The following is a 21,969-nucleotide window of genomic DNA, read 5'->3' on the forward strand; positions in this document are numbered from 1 at the left end:
AGGCAAAACATTCCCCATACCTGATACTCCCCATACACATACATACACAAGCAAAACACACACAATATACAGGCAACACACGCTCCACAACAGGCTATCAAGTGTTCCATAATTTCTTTGCATGGGTCAGCTCCGCTGGTGACTCTGTGCAGATGCAATGGTAGTAGAGAAGAACTTTTTTTTTTTTTTTTGCTGCCCTCACTGTCATGGAGTAGGTTTTCAAGTGAACCTTAGCCAGTGTTTGTTTGGACTTGTTCTCAGCTGTGTTGCTCTCATTGATGTCCCAGTCATTTCATTGCCCCCAGCTCTGAAGAAAACCAAGGAGCTCTTCTATTTAGTGGGAAAGGGCACTTAGGATCTATTATGTCAACTCCCTTGGCCAATTCCCCATTCCAGAGGTCAACGTGGGCTTTGACTGCCAAAGTGACATGTACATCTCCAATATCAGAAAAATATTCAGATCCATCAGTCTCCTTGGATAGACCATCATATTCAGTCCCTTGCTCTTACAGAGGTTCTAAGTCAAAGTAAGTCTAAACTCCACCAGATTCATGGACAATGGAACTATGGAAAGTTCCTCCACCCCCAGATCACCATCATCCCACCCAACACAGAAAACCAGATCCAAAGTGTGACCTGTTGAATGAGTGGGACCAGATATCAATTGGGGGAGGCCCATGATTGACATGAAGGTTGTGAAGTCCTGAGCCATTCCCAACAAGGTGATCTCACTATGTTGAAAGTCCCCCACCACAGCAAACTTCAGAACCACTCCTGAGACCACCTTGTCTAGCTCAGGAAGACAGAGTGTTGGGCAGCAGGGTGGGCGGTACACACAGAATCCCTACTCTGTCCTTCAGATACACACTCACACTCAAAACCAGAAGACTGCCAGAAGGGATGGGGCACATGGTCATATAATACACATGCTTACGAAGATGGTTTTCTTGCATTCACCATTTTTATTTGTATGACTGCACTACAATTAAATCAAGCAATGTGTGAACTGGCCTATGATGTTTCTCCCTGATGATGTATAATAGGTTGCAATGCAATACTTATCTTGGCTGCTAGAAAATAAGCCATTGCACAAGATGCCTTGTTCTGTGGGTTCCACAAGCTGAACCATCTTGTATGCACATATGTATACACACACACACACACACACACACACACACACACACTTCTTTGAGGAAATAATTAGAGCTATATCAAATATCCTACATTTCCTACATAGGAAGCATGGAGCAAAAGCATGGAAACCACATGTAGATTCTCATGCACAATCATCATGCCTGTATCATGCTTTGGGGGCAGATTATCTGAAGGAACACCTCCTCCCATATGTACCTGCCCAGACCCCAAGATCATCCTCAGGGGTCCTTCTCCATGAGCTCCTGCCAAAGGAAGTGAAGCAGGTGGCTACCAGGAGGAGGGCCTTCTCTGCTGTGGCACCCCGGCTGTGGAATGAGTACCCTAGAGAGGTGCACCTGGCACCTATGTTATACTCTTTTCAATGCCAGGTGAAGAACTTTTTATTTGTCCAGTATTTTAACATTTTACCAACTTAGACTTTTTACTTTGCTGTTTTAAATCCATATTTTAAATCTCTGTATTTTAAATCTCTGCATTGCTGCTCAGTTTTATTCTGGTTATAGTTTTGTATTGTGTTTAAGTTTTATATTTAAAATTGTACTTTATGGTTTTAATTTAAGCTGTACCTTGTGGTTTTAATTTTTGTAAACTGCCCTGAGAGCTTCAGCTATTGGGCAGTATAGAAATGCAATAAATAAATAAAACCTATTTCACTGAATGCATGTGAGAGGAAAAACAATCCATATACTTTTTCCTATAGAGGAAGCATCACTGTCCATATGGGATATACATATTATTTAAAATAGGCTTCAGATATTGCAAGATCAAGTTAAAGATGCAAAGAACAGCATGCTATTTTTACGTGGTATATTATTGATATAAGGCATGTTACTTAGACAGAAACAAGTAAGAGCCGTTACTTCCTTCTTTCTTTTTCGGAAGGACATTTGTCTCAAATGTTACTGTATTATATAATGTTGTCTGGTCTATTGATCTTAACGAGGCTTGAAATCAATTTTCCACTAGAGAAATGGTGCATTCAATTTGTCAGGATGTAAACCAGCAGGATAGAACAGCCATCACAGTGTATATAACCCCCCACACATGAACCTCACTGTTCCAGCGAGGTTAGGAAGTCAGCATAGAGGCCGAGGTAGAGATTCCCAATTGTAGCTACCGTGGAAAAGGTGATGAAGTAGAGCATGGAGCCGGCAGTGATTATGCTCCCCTGTGGGAGGGAATGTTTTATTCAGACAATTTCCTTTGCAGGTTAGTTCTGCTAATCCAATCCAGACCATGCCTGAAAATCTTAGGAAGGATTTCACAAGTCCAGAAGTGTTTGAGAACAGGATGTGGGCTAGTTCTGTGATTTCTTGGCCTGGGGATGGGAGGGGGGGATCAGTAGGATTCTTGAAGTTTTGACTCCTCCCACCCTAGCAGCCTCCTACATGATCCCTCCAAACTGGAAGGTACCCCAACTCTCCAGGGCAGAGAGTCACACCATTTTACCAGCAGTTTCCATTCCACTAGCAGAAAGCAAGCATTGGATACAACACATAGTTGTTGTTGTTCAAGATGATGATGATATTTCATGATGATGATATTTCATTTGTATACCACCCAATAGCTGTAATTCTCTGTGTGGTTCACAAAAAATACACATCATACTACAAGGTAATAAAAACATAATATAAAATCTCTAGCATACACATTTTAAAATGATGTAAACAGCTAAGAACATTTACTATAAGATAATGGACCTCATGGAAACAACTAATACAAATGCCCCATCAAATGCCTAGGGGTAGAGGACAGTCTTAGCTTGGCACAAGGTGGACCTCAGTGGGGAGAGAATTCCATAATCAGGGGGCTACCAGTTGTGGGAGAAACTGAAACTGAAAGATTTATGCATCCAAGCCTTGGGTTTTAGGTGATTAGCTTGTAGGAATCCCTGGGTATCCCACAATGACTTTGTTCAGGTGACACACTAAGGGCCTTAGCTTAGATCCGTGGATCCCCATGACACACAGGGATCCAGGGATCAGGGAGGGATCATCCCTCCTTTGCCCAGGATAGAGCTCTATACTTTGGGCCTGGTTTTTCCGTGGTCTCGGGCTGAGCCCGAGAATGCGGAATGTGTGGCCCGTTGTTGTAGGTTGACCCGGCTCTGCACGATTCCTTGCGCAGAACTCGGAGCCACGCACGGGGTGCAGCACTCCTCAGGGGGTAGGGTGAGGGGAGTGGGGAATTTTTAAAAAAACAACAACAACAGCCCTGTAGCTTTCGGCGTTCGAGAGCTCATGCGCTCCTTCCTCTTTTAAAAAAAAGGGGGCGTGATGCCTCTCCTCCTGAGGTCGTAGCGCCTCACGTGTAAACGGAGGAGGGATCTCACAATAATCACAATGCGGAATCTTCCCTCCACTGTCGCGTGATAAAAGGTAGGTCTAGCTAAGGCCTCTGCCACAGTTGTTAAGCATTTTGAGCTAAATGTTATGGCTTAGTGTGTCACGTGAACCATTCCAAATCACATGAGGTACTGGTTCCTCTCTATTCGGCCTTGGTTTGGCCTCATCTAGAGTATTGCGTCCAGTTCTGGGCTCCACAATTCAAGAAGGACGCAGACAATCTGGAGCATGTTCAGAGGAGGGCAACCAAGATGATCAGGGGTCTGGAAACAAAGCCCTATGAAGAGAGACTGAAAGAACTGGGCATGTTTAGCCTGGAGAAGAGAAGATTGAGAGGAAACATGATAGCACTCTTCAAATACTTAAAAGGTTGTCACACAGAGGAGGGCCAGGATCTCTTCTCGATCCTCCCAGAGTGCAGGACACGGAATAACGGGCTCAAGTTAAAGGAAGCCAGATTCCAGCTGGACATCAGGAAAAACTTCCTGACTGTTAAAGCAGTATGACAATGGAATCAGTTACCTAGGGAGGTTGTGGGCTCTCCCACACTAGAGGCATTCAAGAGGCAGCTGGACAAGCATCTGTCAGGTATGCTTTAGGGTGCTTTAGGGTGGATTCCTGCACTGAGCAGGGGGTTGGACTCGATGGCCTTGTAGGCCCCTTCTAATTCTGCTATTCTATGATTCTACGATAGTAGCTACATAACCACGGTTTAAACATGCTCAGTAACCATTTACTGCAAAAGGGTCAGTGGCCTAACCATGGCTTAGCATGTTGCGTGAACAGGCAAAATGTTAGCATTGAATTACACTTGTCACCTCTTTATTCTGACAGGCTCCTCATCTTTAAAAGCTTTGTGGCAGGCAGGTACAATTTGGTCGTCTCCATGTTGGGATTAGCTGTATTAATAGAATTTGGCCAGTACAGGTGAGTTCATTTCCATTTCTTTTCTTATCCGGGATGGAAACAATTTATGATTTTTTAAAAAATGGAACGTGGAAGAAAGCAAAAGTGAAAGATTCATTCATCCCCATCTGTTGTTTTCTGCCATGTCTGAATTTTTAAAATCTCGAGTTCTTTCCATTTGGATTATTATGAAGAAAATTATGAATTTTGTTAAATACTTTTCAAAAAACAAACTGAATGAAAATCCTACCTATACCTGGGTGTGCACCATCTGGGAGTAGAAAACTGCACACGTGAGCATCCTGTATGCATTTTGTATGTGTGAAATGCATGCCCACCAATGAAATCACAGCACCAGAAAAGAAGAAAAATGTGATGTGTTTGTACAAAAGAAGTGTGACGTGATTGTTCAATCACTGTAATATTCCTTTTTGCGTTGTAATTTAATCTGTGCTCCTAGGCACTGGTGTACATTGGTAAGATGCAAAAGGGAAAGCTGTTAATTGAAAACTGCATCAAACTCTGCCTGTGGATGGGCTCGAACAAAGCCTGGATTTTTATTTTTAATGGAAATATGGTGGACTGCTAATGCAGCAGCGCCACTCTGGAAATAGGATCAGGTTGTTCAGGACCTCAAAATCTGGGTAGAATTTGGATGGGGACAATGTCATACCCTGGGAACAGCCCAATCAATGTCCATTTTTTTCCAGTTTAACCAGCTTATGGGTTACAGTCTAGATTGCTTTGTCTGTGGTCAACAGGGAAGCTTTTGAGTAGCCGAGTATGTTAATCCAGTTGTTCCAGTTCAATAGCTTAATGAAAATACCATCCTGCTTCCGTAATGGCATCTAAAACCAGATGTTTTCATTTGTGAGAGCTAAACCCAGAAAGGGTGGTCTCTCCAGCCCCTCTACCCTTGCCAATTTTCTTAATGGACCATGCTCTATTCTTCTCTCTTGAACAAACTGATTCTATTACCCCCACACACACACTTAATTGCAGCATACAGATAAGTTGCTTTTTCAGTACTTCCCTTCTTTCTGTATAGAAGCCCAGGCTATTCCATCAAATTAGAGGCTGTGTCAGTGTGCATGGCAATGTTGGTGCAGATGGGTCAAGGCAGGCCATGTTTATTTACTGCCACACACATCTTAACACCACGGCACATTGTTAAGATACATAAATAAGTCCAAAGTATTAAGCACACCAGAGATCTCCTATGTGAATCTAGCCTTTTGGGGACATGTTAAATAAATGCCTAAGCCGATAATTGGCAGGTCAATAATACAACCAGTAGGTCAGCGGGTTCAAAAGCCACACACATTCCCACTTTGACACTGAAGCTTTGTAATGGTTTTGCAGGTAATTCAATAATATGGGAGCTAAACTTGAGAGAGCACTTTAGCTAAAAGGGGGCTAGATTTCAGCTCATGATTTCTGCTCCTTGTTTTGTCTTATCACAAAGGCTGCATTCAGGTAGAACCAAAGGTCCCTTCATACACTACTACCATGAGCCAGGGACGACCCTTCCATAGTTTCTTCACATGCACTGCAGGAGTGGCTGAATGCTTAGAACCACATGGTTGGAGCCAACTGCAGGGAGACTTCCCACTCAGTATTCTCCTTCCCAGCTGGGTGACAATCAGAAGTACCTACACTATTTAATCCGCCTATATGGTTCTGGGATTTTAAATTCGAGCTGCGCTGAAATTTCTTTTTTAAAAAAACATTTTTTCCTCCAAAAATGCCTGTTGTCATCCCCTCCAACTTGTTCCCTTGGCAAAAGGCCACTATGCAGAATTTTCTCTGAATATTCTCCACCACATTTTTGTGATGGTTGCTATATCTGCCGCCCGCCCTGCCAAAGCCCCCAAATAATGCTAAGTCTGGTCGTTGTGGAGGATGCAAAATAGGGGCCATGAGTCTGGTGGACTCCTCCCATGTCCAGGCCCCCGGACCCAGTCAGGCACTCCTGGCATAACCGTAGACACCTGCCCGAGCATTTGTAAGACCCCAGTGAGTGCTCTGCAGCTCCCTGCCCACGTGCCGAAATTGTGCACTTTCTTTCCTTGCGTCAGTGGTGGCTGCCATTGATGCAGGAGGGGGATGTGCATGATTTTGGAGTGTGGGCAGGTGGCTGCAGAGCACACGCCAAGCCAAATCTCAGAAGAGGCCCGTGCGGCCCGGCGAGCAGGGGTTGGCAGTGTCAGGGCAAGCACCCGCCGAAGTGAGCACAGGCGAGATCACCCACCTCTACTTTTAGCAGCAGCAAAAGGAGGAGGAAGAGGAGGAGGAAGAAGAGGAGGAGGACGAGGAAGAGGAGGAGGAGGAGGAGGAGGAGGAGAAGAAGAAGAAGCAGCAGCAGCAGCTGCTGCTGCTGCTGCTGCTATGCTACTGCTCTTGCTAAAGATGGAATCATTGGAGCATTTCTCCCCCCCCTGCAGATATTTGGTGAAATACTCCCCCAATTGCTCTGTCAAAAAATAGGGTGGAAAATTTCAAGAAGCCATTTGCAGAGAGCTCAGTTTCAAACATGATTGCAACAGAATGGGAAGTTCACAGTGGCTCTTTTTCTGCTGTAGTGACATATGGAAGATCACCTAGGGGTGATCTTCAGATGGCCAAATTAATTACAAGATGAGTGCAATGAGATAACATAGTATTTAATAATCATGTCCTGAGACCAACCAATGGATAGAAAGCTCCTGCAGAGATGGAAAGATCCATTGTTTGAATGGCTTGTTAAAAGTGCTCCTGAATCCATGCAAAATGAGTTGAAGCTTGCTCTCTGTTTTTGAAGAATGAAATTGTTCCTGGATCCTTTGGGGATATTTGAGCATTGTACGTGTTTGGCAGTGGGAGTGGAGAAGTTATTCAAGAAATGGGAATGGAGTACTTTCAAACAATGTAAAGAAAACAGTCCAGGGCAGCATTAGTCCATGGGAGTCATTGGGATGGATTTGTGAGGCATAACAATATCTAATAATATCTAATTTCATTTTTCTCTTTGTCCCTTTCTTATGTAACCTTGCCTTTACATGGAACAATCTCTTTCATAAGAAAATAAGAACAGACTGTGTGGATCATAACAAACTGTGGCAAGTTCTTGGTGGTATGGGGATACCAAGTCATCTTGTCTGCCTCCTGAGGAATCTGTATAACGAACAAGTAGCAATGGTAAGACCAGACCATGGAACAATGGACTGGTTTAAGATTGGGAAAGGAGTATGGCAGGGTTGTATACTCTCACCTTACCTATTCAACTTGTATGCAGAACACATCATGCGATGTGCTGGGCTTGACGAATCCAAGGCTGGAGTTAAAATCGCAGGAAGAAACATTAACAATGTCAGATATGCAGATGACACCACTTTGATGGCTGAAAGCGAGGAGGAACTGAGGAGCCTTATGACAAAGGTGAAAGAAGAAAGTGCAAAAGCCAGGTTGCAGTTAAACCTCAAAAAAACCAAGATTATGGCAACCAGCTTGATTGATAACTGGCAAATAGAGGGAGAAAACGTGGAGGCAGTGACAGACGTTGTATTTCTGGGTGTAAAGATTACTGCAGACGCTGACTGCAGCCAGGAAATCAGAAGACGTTTACTTCTTGGGAGGAGAGCAATGACAAATCTTGATAAAATAGTTAAGAGCAGAGACACCACACTGACAACAAAGGTCCGCATAGTTAAAGCAATGGTATTCCCCATAGTAACCTATGGCTACGAGAGCTGGACCATAAGGAAAGCTGAGCGAAGGAAGATAGATGCTTTTGAACTGTGGTGTTGGAGGAAAATTCTGAGAGTGCCTTGGACTGCAAGAAGATCAAACCAGTCCATACTCCAGGAAATAAAGCCAGACTGCTCACTTGAGGGAATGGTATTAAAGGCAAAACTGAAGTACTTTGGCCACATAATGAGAAGACAGGATACCCTGGAGAAGATGCTGATGCTAGGGAAAGTGGAAGGCAAAAGAAAGAGGGGCCGCCCAAGGGCAAGATGGATGGATGATATTCTGGAGGTGACAGACTTGACCTTGGGGAAGTTAGGGGTGGCAACGGCCGACAGAAAGCTCTGGCGTGGGCTGGTCCATGAAGTCACAAAGAGTCGGAAGCGACTGAACGAATAAACAACAACAACCTACCACAGTGGTCAAATGTCTGTTGAGTCATATATCCAATACTCCTGGATGGGTTTGTACATCATTCCAGCTAGCAACAACCTTGGTGGTCTTGTGCTGACTGTTTGGGCAGTGAAATGGGACCACCCGCAGACAAAGTTGGGAGGCTTCCCAGGTATGCAAATTGTAGCACTTGTTCAAATTTACTCTCAAAGCTTGAGCATGCACAACCCCCTCAGTATTGAAAACAATAGTGTGGGTGCGTGAAATTGCCACCTCAAGTCCGATAAGGGCGGAAAGGGGCAAACCCAAGCAGTACAGGGAAGAGGAAGGCACTGGTCCGATTTATTTATTTATTTGTTATTGCATTTATATCCCACCTTTTTTCCTGCAAGGAACTCAAGGTGGCGTGCATAATCCTCCTCCTCTCCACTTTATCCTCATAACAACAACCCTGTGAGGTGGGTTGGGCTGAGAGTCTGTGACTGGCCCAAAGTCACCCAGTGGGTTTCCATGGCCGAGTGGGGACTAGAACCTGGATCTCCTGACTCCCAGTCCGACACTCTAACCACTACACCACACTGGCTATTCAATCAGGTTGGGGCTGATTGAACAACTTGCTGAGCAGGAAATCCCCAAATAAAGTGGTATATAACTAAAAAAAAAAAATTAATAGTGAATAAGTACACTAAAGCAATAATCCAACAACCTGCGAAACAAGCTCCCAATGTTCAGTACAGCTGTATGGATGTCCATCACTGGGAGATCATGGCAGGATCTACACTACTGCTTTAAAACGGTTTATAACACTTTTGACAACTCAAAAGTCAGGAAAAATGTGCATGTCTAAAAATGCATATTTTTTAAATGGGAAAAAATGTGCACTTTAAAAAGAAAATGACGTTCAGGTTTGGTAACACAAATGAGGTAGAACAAGCTTTGAGTAAGAATTTGGAGAATCTCGACAAGCGTGAACACTGCATGTTCATCCAGCCGCAGTTCTTCCTTCCTTGCTTTAAAGAGTGGTAGTCAAAAGTTGACAGCAGCGGTGGATTCAGCAGACATTTAATGATCTGAGAATTTTGCACTCACCTGTTTTTCTCATGGATTTTCAAGATCTCATGCGTCTGTTGGAGCAGTTGTTTCTCCAGCTTGTACGTAGACAATGAATTTTCCAGTAGCTGAATTTCTAGTCGGGATGTCTGATTTAGTACCTGAACAAGACAAACAACAAATCATAATTAGATCTTGCAATAAATATGATTTGTGTGTGTGTGTGTGTTTTGTGTGTGCAGATAAATGTGTAAATAGGATGGAACAGTCTTATGAATAGGAATGGGTGAGAAATTCGTTGGGTTTGCATTTTAATTCACAGTTCTAGAGACTAAACGTGCAATGGAATGCATTTTCCTGATGACATCCATACACTTCTAAGACTTGGAATAAGTTTGAGGAAGAAAAATAGTATATAATTGAAACATGTGCAAAAATAATGGGAACATTTCAAACAATGTATGTTTTTGAAACATGCATCTGGAAATGCATACACATTTCTGAGTAGGGGGGGGGAAAGCTTGCAAAGCCGACTTGTTCTGGAATGCGCTTAATGGTGGAAAAATTAGAACCACAACAAGATTGCAGTTGACTGATTGGTCCATCCCTACTTTTGAATGAATGCGTGCAAAATTAACATTTCTATACTAGGGTTGCTGCAAGCAACTGACTGGGTGTAGGAGGCCAATGGACACACACACCCCAGCATCCGCCCCCCCAGACCCAGTTGGTGTGCCTGGTGCAAGCATGGACCCGTCCCCTGAGTGCTTGCAAGGGCCTACAAGTGCTCAGGTGGGAGTCCACCCTGGGAAAGTGCACTTTCTGGAGCCTCCAGAAAGTGTGCAATTCCCCTGGGCATACTAATGGCCCTCTTAACACAAGGCTGAATTAAGAGAGCCTTTAAGGCCCTGATTGGAGCAGCATGGGGGAAGCGAGGAGAGGAGTTATGTGTCCAGGGGAACTGCACACTTTCCAGAGGCTCCGGGAAGCACACTTCCCAGCCCTCGAACCCAATGGGGGCCTTAAAGGCCTTCTTAACACAAAGGCACCCTTGCATTAATAGGGTCTTTAAGGCCCCCCATTGGCACAGGAGGGGACGCATGCTTTCCAGAGCCTCTGGAAAGTGTGCATTTACCCCCCCTCCATGCTAATGGCAGGTGGTTGCCACCACTAGTGCAGAGAGAAGAAAAGGGTGGGTGGTTGCCAAGGACTCAGTGGGCTCATGACTGCTTGGCAGGGGCTCTTGTGGCCTGGCTCGTTGGAGCAGGGGGTGAGCGCCTATGAGGTGCAGAGATAGCCCATCCCTACTCTATACTACTCAGTAGGCAAAGATCTTTGGGCAGCTAACAAAGATTAAAAAAACCTTTAAAAATATAATATTGTGCATAAAATCAAAATCAGTTTTAGCTACAAACATATAACCAGACATCAGACACACATACACAGATCCAAACAATATTCCATGACCTGATTAAAAAAAATAACATATGCTGTCAAATGCCTGGGAGTAGAGGAAAGTCTTAACCTGGCGTCAAAAAGATAACCATGTTGGCGCCAGGTGGGCCTTCTGAGGAATGCATTCCATAATTGAGGGGCCGCCACTAAAAAGGCACTGTCCTCTGTGCCACTTTCCCAACCTCCCTTGGAGGAGACACCTGGGCAGGATCTACACTACTGCTTTATAATGATTTGTAACAGTATTGACAACTGTTGAGGCCAATGACACATTTCATATACCATTTTCGAACTGCTTTCAAAGTCCTATATCCTGCTTGATGTAGATCTGGCCCTGGAAGAAGGCTTTAGACAATGAGCATAGAGTACCCATAAGTTCATGTTGGGAGAGGTGTTCCATCAGTTCCTGTGGCCCTGTGCCTTGTGAGTCTTTAAAGGTCATAACCTTGAATCGGGCTTGGAAACATACAGGCAGGCAGTATTATATGTTCAGACTCTCTGGTTCCTATTATCCATCTGGACACCACATTTTGCACAAGCTGAACCTTCTGAACCTTCTTCAAGGGCAGCCCCATGGAGAGTGAATTTTATAATCTATCTTGGAGGTTATCAGAGCATGGACTACTGAAACCTGTGGTGAGATGGACCAGAATTAGCTTGACATATCAATCCCTACAAGTGAGAAATACAATTTAGGCAGCAGCCTACAGAAGCACTGAAAAACAGAGAAACGCCAACCTGTACCTTGATTTCAGTTGCTATGGCAAAAAGCACAGGGTTTCCATTCTTCTTTTACAAAGAGCGCTTATCTAAGAAGCTTGCCAAGGTAATTTAAATCGAAACACAAGGCAACCTGTTCCCTCGCTCCTGCTCTGTAAACAGAATTTCTAATATATCCCATGGTATCTCTTTTGCTATGTTTGGTCTAGGTTTATTTATAGCAGTCTCATAGCCTTAGATAATATGTACCTCCATGGGAGTAAGTCTACATTCCTCCTCTCTGTTTCTATAATCTCAGTCACTTTCAGCCTGAACATGGTCTTGTTGCAGCATGACCCAAAAAAACTCACCCAGAATACTTGTGAAGAAAATGACAGCATGAGGACCCCATCACAAACAAATGCCAAAGCTCATTAGATGTCCTAAGAGATAGACTGCATAATATATGCATTTCCAAATCCGTGTTGGTTGCATTCTCATTTTACATTAAGTGTACTCTTAAAACATCTTCACCTAAAACTGCAATGTGTATGGTGACAGGGAGCAAAAGGCTTATTTACTTCACTTTCCAGCCAAGCCTTCTTATTCATGTCTTAAAAGGTTTACTAGGATGTGGGAAAAATCAGGCTCTGGAGAATTCATGTGGCAGCCATGGGACACCCTTGTCAAAATACAGACTGACGCAGCCGCAGATTCGCAGCCACCGTGGGGCTTTACCACAAAGCTGCACAGTAAAAAGGTACTTAGCCTGACTTTTTCGGTGGGAGCGCATTCAGCCCTGCTTTTCCGCTGTCTGAGCACACTCTGGGGCCGATCTGGGGGGCCGTCCTGGTGGATGGCAACTGGCAATTGGTCACCTGAAGCCAGGAAGAGGGCGAGGGTGGCTCCACTACCCGGATGACCACCAGAAACCCCAAATTCCCTCCTTGGCATGGGGATTACCCAAAGCAAAACTGTGGGGTTTAGGGGAATACAGCACCATCTCCACACCATGAAGGCAGCCCCCAGGAGCCAACATGATTTAAAGCCCCAAAGCACTTTCAAACGGAGGGGGGACATCTTCCAGCCCAAGGACCAAATTCCATTTTGGAAAAGATACCTGGGTCCATGTTACAGTGGTGGGCAGGGTCAAAGGCAAACGTGGTGGAGGGAAAGGGGGTGGGGCAAAGGTGTTTTTAAAATGTATTTCTGCTGTGGAATGAATTCCCTAAAAAAAGTTCGTCTGACATCTACTTTGTACTCCTTTTGGCGCCAGGTAAAGACCTTCCCTCCCGCCCAGTGTTTTAGTGTTTTGGCATCTTAGTCTTTTAGTTGTGCTGCTAAAAAACTTTATTTTAATTTTGTATTTTAAACCTGTGCATTGCTTCTCAGTTTTATTCTAGTTGTACTTTTATATTGTGGTTTTCACATTCCATATTTATATTTGATTATTGTGGTTTCAGCTGTTGGGTGATATTGGAATGGAATGGAATAAATAAATAAACAAATAAAAGAGGTGGGGGCAAAAGGGGCAGGACCAAAACACCAAGAAAATGCTAGCATGCACTTAGAGCTCTTACTGCCAGTAACTACACCTTAGGAGAGGCATTTCATTGTTTTAGATTAGGGAAAACTGTGCAAAAGCTGGGAAGCTGCCCAACTATCTGGGAATCCCTGGAAGGCTGGACTGGGTTCCCAGGAGGGTCACTCTCTGCCCTGAGGTTCTGCATCCCTGCTAGGAATAATAATAATAATAATAATAATAATAATAATAATAATAATAATAATAATAATAATATTTATTACCCGCCTCTTCATTTGGATTGAGGCAGGGAACAGCAGTTAAGTATAAAATACATAAAACTGATTAAAAACATAGTACACATTGTTAAAACATCCTAAAAACATCCTAAAAGCATCCTAAAAGCATCCTAAAATTCCACTGGATAGACTTGCTGGAAGAGTTCAGTCTTTATAGCTTTCTTAAATGCTAAAAGGCTGTTAAATTGATGAATCTCCTCCGGCAGGCCATTCCACAGTCTGGGAGCAGCAGCAGAGAAGGTCCTCGGGGTAATACCTATCAGCCTAATTTGGGTAATACCTGTCAGCCTAATGTCGCAGATTATCAGGTTGCTTTTGTCCTGTCATCCGTTCATTGGCAGAACACGATTTTTTTTTCTAATTTCCCAAATTTGTGCAAATTTGCACTTGAGAAAACGCACCCACACATCCCTCATGAATGCACATTTTCATACTTTAGCCTGTGGGGTAAATGTGAATTTTTATTTATTTATTTTACATATTTTTCTATGACTATTTTTTTTTTCTACGAAGAGTGTGTGGAATCCATGGGATTCAGGAAAAGCCAATCTGCAGCGTAAACTGTGCATCAGATTCATAGAAATCTGAACTCATCTTATTCCATTGTGGATTTTTCCAACATCCCCAAACCCTGCTTTAAACCCACAAATTCTTTCTTGTGGCTCAAGCTGTGAAAAATCTTTATTCTGGGTAGCTCATGTATAATCTGTAAGAGGAGAGCTGGCACTTTAGTTGCACTGGAAACAGGGAAATGTTTGAAAAACATACCTTTACCATCTTGTGACATTATCCCGTAATGTATTTTGCCCACCTCACATCATCCAATAGTAGGTGTAATGTAACTAAACATAAAAAAGGGGGGAGAAACTTGAGACAGGGTCTCCATTTTTGGTGGCAGCCCCCACATCAAGCATAACATCTAATCTTGCCATCAGACAGTGGGAGACCCCCTGTGTAGTAATGAAATTAATAGCCTGTTCAATTGAGTACCATGATTCCAGGATTATGCCATGGGAGACCAGCAACCATGCCACTCCCGTAATGTCAGAACAGGCCCTTGTTTAGCAATGACAATGGGTGGTTCACCTTGGTGTTCTTACTTTCTTTTAATGCACTGCAAATATATAGTGTGTAGCCTCTATTCTGTTATGACATAAGTCCAAAAATATAAGATTTCCAGAGATTTCCACTGATATTCCATTACCTTCAAGCTATGGTAATCTTCTGTGGAACTTTTATTAGCCCTCCTATGGAAAACGAAGAAGTTGAGAGCTTGTGTAAGATTATACTGTCAGCACCATGTGTATATTATCTCTGGCTAGACTAAATTAATTGCTCTTTCTTGTGTAACCGATCTCGTTACTCTATATGTTGATATGCATTTAAGTCATTATTTTGGGAACGGATACTGTAAACATGGTTCAAGGCTTGAAGAACGGACAAAATATGGTCCATCTCAAATACTCTACTGGTACAGCTAACCGGCCAATGTAATGATGGCACACCCAAATGCATTTGCTTTAAACAGACAGCAACTGCTAGATCCCATATGCTCAAAGGAGCAAGGGAAAGAAGAAAGGGCGGTGGAGAATTATGACTTGTGAAATGGTAGATATAATTGAAGAACAAACAGAAATCAAAGGGCTCTCAGTGAGTTAGGGCCAATGGACATATATCAGAAGCTGTCCTTGGGAAGTTATTTCTCCCTTTCTACAGAAAGAAATAGGTCTTTTCTTTGGAACCGGAAGTCCCTAGGTTATCTCACCTCCTCTCACCTCCTTCAAACAAGGAAAAACAAAAAAGCAAAAGCAACACAGACTTTGGTAGTGGTACCACATTGATATGAATGAAAACAATTTAAACATGAAACAATTGAAAACAGGAGGTCTCCAACCCTTTTGGATCCATGAGCACATCTGGCATTTGGAAAAAGTGCCCAGGGCATCACTGTAAATTAGCATTTATAGGAGAGGGGGTGGAGGGCCAATCTCAAAAGTGTTGGGAATATCCCCTTCTCTGTGTTTGTTGTATGCATGAATGTGCACCCTGTGTGTGTCTTACTCTCAATAATAATAATAATAATAATAATAATAATAATAATAATAATTTATTTCTTATCCTCCTCTCCACTTGGATCGAGGCGGGGAACAACAGTGAATATAAAACACATTAAAAACTGATTAAAAACATAGCATACATGATTAAAACATCCTAAAAGCATTCTAAAATTTCACTGGATAGGCCTGCCGGAATAGATCAGTCTTTATTATCAGTCTTCTTAGGGTTCTTTATCTTTAAATAGGACTTTGACCGGGCAGCCCTTCAAACAGAAGCCCTTCCTTTAGAAAATAGGATACATAGAAAACTACTCCTATTCAGAAATTAATTTTAGAATCTTTTCCTGATTCAAGCAGAATCACAGATGGGTTAACGGATCAATGGAACAATAAGGAACGTAATGGGGGGAAACCCACCCATCCCTAGGAATAAGGATTCTAGCTCCCCCTTTTCCTAGTGGTGTTGATTTTTTATGCGCACTGCATTTTAAAACAACAACAACAACAACAACAACAACAACAACAACAGAGCAGCATTCAGTCAAGCAGCCTCCACTTTTAGCCTGAAATAGGATTGCCTTGTTACAGGTTTACTACTTCACTGAGAATATGTTTTCAGTTACCTTTGAGCACATGTGGGCTGTGTGCTACGTTGTCTTCAAGATGCAAACACACCACAGGAGCAGTGCATTACAGTGACTGCAACTGTAAGCAACCCAAGCTAGCACAATGTGGCAATAGATTGTGTGTATCAAAAGCATAATAAGAACTTTAAAACACAACTATCTAGCTTGACGCTCCTGTTGCTCACTTTTCATAGCTGGGCTGTTTCTTTGAAGTCAGCAGCTGCTCACTTTCTTGGCTAGTCCAGCCTGACATAACACATATGGAGTAAAATCTACCACGCAACTCCCATTTGGCTCAGAGTAAAAGACTTAACAGGAACCATTGCCACCAACCAAGCAGTGTGTGTGTGTGCGTGTGTGTGTTTCTGTGTGTGTACTTTTATTGGACAAAAATGTTAAGTAGCACAATGTGAGGAGATGAGTCAGAAAAAGCAAAAGAAGAGGAAAATGTCTTTTTATAGTTCATGGCTTGGTGAGTAGGGATGGACGAATCAGTCAATTTCTAACAGAACAGATGCTTTGGAGCCCTCCATCTATCCTAAGCAAGGGCCAGGTAGGGCGGGAGGAACAACCACACAAATCTTCTAGCAATAGCACACAAAGTTTAAAAATATTAGGAAAACAATCCCAATGGTTTAACAAAGATTTCAAGGATTTTTCCCTGGGATCTCTATAAGTAGGTCAGTAGAAAACCTAGTGAACAATATCCTCTATTTTTCTTGCATCACAAAAAACAAAACCATTGGCTTGTGGGGATTTGATGATACTTACCCTGCAGCCAAGCAGAAAGTGTAGTCTGGAATCTCAATGCTGTAAAAACCTGTTGCAGTGGAGTTTATATTAAATTCTGAAAATACTCAGTAAGACCATAGTGACCCTTAAGCTAGATAAACTACAAAGTGCTTCTAGCTTGGCTGATGTTGCTTTTTCGATCGGAGTCATTTTGATCTGATTCTGATTTAAGGGTGCAGTTTTGCCTGTATCCATCCAATTTCTGCCTCAGTCTGCAAAGCTGACTGATTGTAGACGCTTCACATTTATTTTTGTACACAATTGCCCCATGCACATTAAGTATTCAATTTCCTTCAATTCTGATTCCTTTTTGTAACAAATGTTCCCTAATTTACACATCCTTGTACACAATTTTTGAGCCATGAACTAGGGTGACCCTATTTGGGAAACCAAAAAAGAGGACACCTAGTGTGTGTGGGGGGAAGCAGCTTTCTGAGTCCTGCAGAAAGTACGTTATTCCCCCACCACCTTAAAGAACCCGACTGGAGTGGAGGAGGGGAAAGGATTTCATTCTGCACCACCACCATCCACTCCAATTGGGGCCTTTTCTATAATGTCCACGAATGACCCACTTTCCCCTTTAAGACCTCAATTGGAGCTCGGAGTGGGGGATGTGCCTCAAGAAAGCATGTCATTCCCTCCTGCTATGCTAATTGCAGCCTTAAAGGGGAAGGTGTGTCATTCCAGGATATTATTGAAAATTATAGAAAATCCCCCCTGACACCATGGAAAGAACAAAAGCCAGGACAAATCCAGGGAAATCCTGACAGTTGGTCACCCTACATGAACAGCATCCCAGAATGTGGAAGAGTGCACAGTCCGACAGGATAACTGCGTCACACAAATTAGTCTGGGAATTGGAAATGAGGCTGGTTTGCTTAAAAATAGAGATCACATTAATTTCTCCACCATCCCTGCGGATGAATGCAATGGTGGAAACCTACCTGCGTTTCAACATTGGTGAGCTTCCTTGTCTGTTCTGCAGTCTGGCTGAGAAGACTGGTTCCTATCTCCAGCATAGTAGCTGTATGGTTCTGGACAGCATTCTGCTGTAGCTGGGCCATCTCTGACTTCATGTTTTCCACAATGTAGTTCTCAAGCTATGGGACAGGAAAGGTGATGAGTTTAAATCACAACAAGGTATTTTATTGATATACTGCTTTTTCTACTCCAAAGGAGCCTTCCAAATGAAGTTACAAGAACATCATAAGAATTATTATTATTATTATTATTATTATTATTATTATTATTATTATTATTTTAAAATGCAACAAAATAAAATAGCAAACATTAAAGCAATATCGTGACGCACAACCATAGCTGAAGACAGTGCTCAGAAGCAAAATCCAGAAGCATCAACTGAAGAGTTAGGCCACAGCTAGACCTAAGATTTATCCTGGGATCATCCAGGGTTCACCCCTGCCTGAGCAGTGGATCCCCTGTGTGTCACCTAGATGAACAGGTTTGACCCCTGGACGATCCAGGGATAAACCTTAGGTCTAGCTATGGCCTAAGACAGCCTTATGCAAAGCAGGGCCTCTTCTCATGACCTCAGTATATGAGGAAGGATCATAGGCAGTCCTTAAATACCCTGGTGCCAAAGCATCAAAAGGCTCATCTACACCAAGCAGGATATTGCACTATCAAAGCGGTATGAAAGCAGTATATAAAAGGCAGGAGACACACTACTGCTTTATAGCGTTATTGAAGTGCACTGACAACTGTTGGGGCCCTTTGACACATACCATATACCGCTTTCATACCACTTTCACAGTGTTATATCCTGCTTGGTGTAGATGTGTCCTGGGCCCCAACAGTTGTCAGTGCACTTCTGTACCACCATAAAGCAGTAGTGTAGATCCTGCAGTGCACTTCAATACCGCTATAAAGCAGTAGTATAAAGCAGTATAAAGTAGTATAAAGTATAAAGCAGTATAAAGTAGTATAAAGCAGTAGTATAAAGGCTCCTGCCTTTTGCATACCGTTCATACCGTTTTCATAGTGGAATATCCTGCTTGGTGTAGATGAGCCCAACATATCAATAGAAACTCTCAAACTATGCATCCAGCTACTTGACATCTTAGTGCAGCCTTCCTCAACCTGGGGCACTCCAGATGTGTTGGACTGCATCTCCCAGAATGCCCCAGCCAGCTGGCTGGGGCATTCTGGGAGATGCAGTCCAACACATCTGGAGTGCCCCAGGTTGAGGAAGGCTGGCTTAGTAGTTTATAGGCATGGTGCTAAACTGCTGGATCATAGCTGTTGCCACCATGCTTCTTCTTAGAGAGGATTCTGACTGCAATATGTTGCTTAATTTATAAAAAAAGTTATTTATTTATTTATTTATTTATTTATTTATTTATTTATTTATTTATTTATTACCCTTATATACTGCCCCCATAGCCAGAGCTCTCTGGGTGGTTTCATCTTTCTAAACCTCCCTTTCCTCTAAGAATCTCAGGGTAGCATATCCCAGTTAATCTCCACAGCAGCTCTTTGACATAGGCTAGTCAAATAGATACCAAGACCAGTTAGTGAGTTTTATGGCTAAATTTATTTCATTCCATTTATTACATGTTTATACTGCCCAATAGTTGAAGCTGTCTGGGCTGTTTAAAAAAAAATCAAACCTTAACAATACCGTATTATACAAAATATAAAAACTATTTACATATAAACAGACCTCTCTCTCTCTCTCTCTCTCTCTCTCTCTCTCTCTCTCTCACACACACACACACACACACACACACACACCTAAGCAATTTTAAACAATCAACAATAAGAAAATTCAGGATCTGATTAAAACCTTATCATATGCTGCCAAATGCTTGAGAGTAGAGGGAGGTCTTAACCTGGTGCTGAAAAAATAACAATGTTGGCACCAGGCAGGTCTCATTGGGGAGATCTCATTGGAGAGATCATAATGGGGGGCCACCACAAAGAAGTCCCTCTCTTTTATTTTCGCCTTCAGAGGAGGCACCTAGTGAAGGCAGTAAATGGGTGTGTTCATGCTGGGAATAGTGCTTCATTGGGCAGTGTGGTCCCGAGATGCAATTTCAATCAAGATAGGTTCAAATGAGGATTTGAACCTATCTCCCCAGCCTGTCTAAAATTGTATCCACTACACCACATGGTATCATCAATTATACATTGCAGACATCTATGGCCCTACTGAATGTTGTTGGATTCCAACTCCCAGTGGCTCCACTTAGCATGGCCAATGATCAGAGATTATGATGGGAATTGTAGTCCAGTAACATCCAGAGGGCTCTAGGCTTTCTACCCCATCATAGGCACTAAGGATGCAGTTGTTGACTAAGTGATGATCAGCAGCCCATACCCATGTCATCATGAAAATATCTAGCATAAAATAAAAGTCATAAAAGCTTCATGAATGACATTCTTTCATTCTGGGCTAATCCACCAGCATTGTTGGATATGTGACTTTTGGAGACTACAAGGCCATTTCCCCAACCCACCCCTTGGTCAATAGTGTGACATGGTCTTTTCACATGCGTGTACCTTTAGGAATCAATCTTGCAATTCCGGAAACAGAAGTTCAACACTATTTCCCTTGTAAAAATCAATCATCCAATGCACTTTTACACAACAGCTGATTCAACAACCTGTGTGATGAGCCATATAATAAAGTCACACCACCCCCACCCCCGAAATGAACTCTTACCTTTTCCTTAGCCTCTAATGTTGCCTTGGGGACTACCAAAAGTGCCCCAAGCTGGGGATGGAAAACACATTATAAGCATAGTGAACCTATCAGTTGGGAAAGCTCATATTTAGAAACAGAGCAAAACAGGCAATGGAAGCACACTGGAAAAGAGCAACTGGTGTGTGATATTCAGGGACAGGGAGATGGAACTAATCCCTACTTTCCCAAATAAGATTAGGCTGATGACATTTTAACAGCATTGGGCTTGGTTGTATTTCTTAAATAATGCCGATGCGTCACATCAGATAATTGCTCCCAGAATGACCGTGTAGCACAGAAGCCCATGTGGGAAACAAAGATAAAATAAAAAATAAAGCGAAAGTTTTATGGTGTTCTCAGGACAGTAAATGAGGACAGCTCAGCTTACCAAGTCAAACTATTGAAATTAATCTTACACATTCAAAGAGTTGTCTTGTTTGAACACTTGGGTCCTCCTCCAAGTGCCCCTGCCAAAGGAAGCTAGGTGGATGGGTACAAGAGAGAGGGGCCTAACCTACTCCTACAAGCCTTCAGGGATGGAGGGGAGCATCTCAGGCTTTCCATCTTCCAGGATCATCCCCCAGGGTCCAAACACCAGCATGTCATCCCGGAACAGAAGAGGGACATTCTGACGTGGCGGGTTTTTTGTTTTTGTTTAAAGAGAGGAGATACTGCATTATTGCATTGGCGCAATCCAGTGCCAAAAGTAAGTTCTTTTTAAAAAACAAACCCCTGAAAACTCAGCACCGGAAACCACCGGGAGCCATCCCAGGGATGGGGAAAATGTTCCCCCTTCACCCCCGATGGGCATGGACTTCCCCCGCAGAACTCTATGCCCATTTGGTTAGACCCACTACTCGCAGGGAGGAGGGATGACCCTGGGACTGAGCGCCACACCACCCGCTATCCCAGGACAACTGAGAGCTCATCCATGGTTGACCCCGGGATCACCTATGCATCATTTGGATACACAGGGATAACTGGCTGGTGTAGACATGGCCAGGGTCTACTCAGGCATGGCACCCTGGTCATGGAAGCCTCTCTCCAAGGCTTCCGTAGTGCCTATTATTACCTGCTTGGTGCCAGGTAAAGATATTTCCTTTCTCCCAGACATTTTAGAGACCTAGTTCTAGAGTTTTATGGATGTTTTCCTCAATTTTTGTGAAGTTTGCTGTTCTGTACTGTACTGTACTTTATGTGTGTTAGCTAAGCCACGAAAGTCTAGCTTGAGTTGATTC

At 43.0% G+C, this 21,969-nt stretch overlaps 1 protein-coding gene across 1 annotated transcript in view; it reads right to left on the reverse strand.

Annotated features, from left to right (window-relative positions):
* ANGPT1 (angiopoietin 1) overlaps positions 1-21,969 on the reverse strand; it is a 190,164-nt gene that overhangs the window by 58,572 nt on the left and 109,623 nt on the right. Inside the window, exons 2-3 of the mRNA XM_063131050.1 lie at positions 17,970-18,125; positions 9,615-9,736 (exon numbers count right to left, since the gene is read on the reverse strand). Of these exons, the coding sequence (XP_062987120.1) occupies positions 9,615-9,736; positions 17,970-18,125 (278 nt within the window). The remainder of the gene's footprint in view (positions 1-9,614; positions 9,737-17,969; positions 18,126-21,969) is intronic.

The sequence above is a fragment of the Elgaria multicarinata genome, chromosome 7 (assembly GCF_023053635.1).
Source record: "Elgaria multicarinata webbii isolate HBS135686 ecotype San Diego chromosome 7, rElgMul1.1.pri, whole genome shotgun sequence".
Lineage (NCBI taxonomy): Eukaryota > Metazoa > Chordata > Lepidosauria > Squamata > Anguidae > Elgaria > Elgaria multicarinata.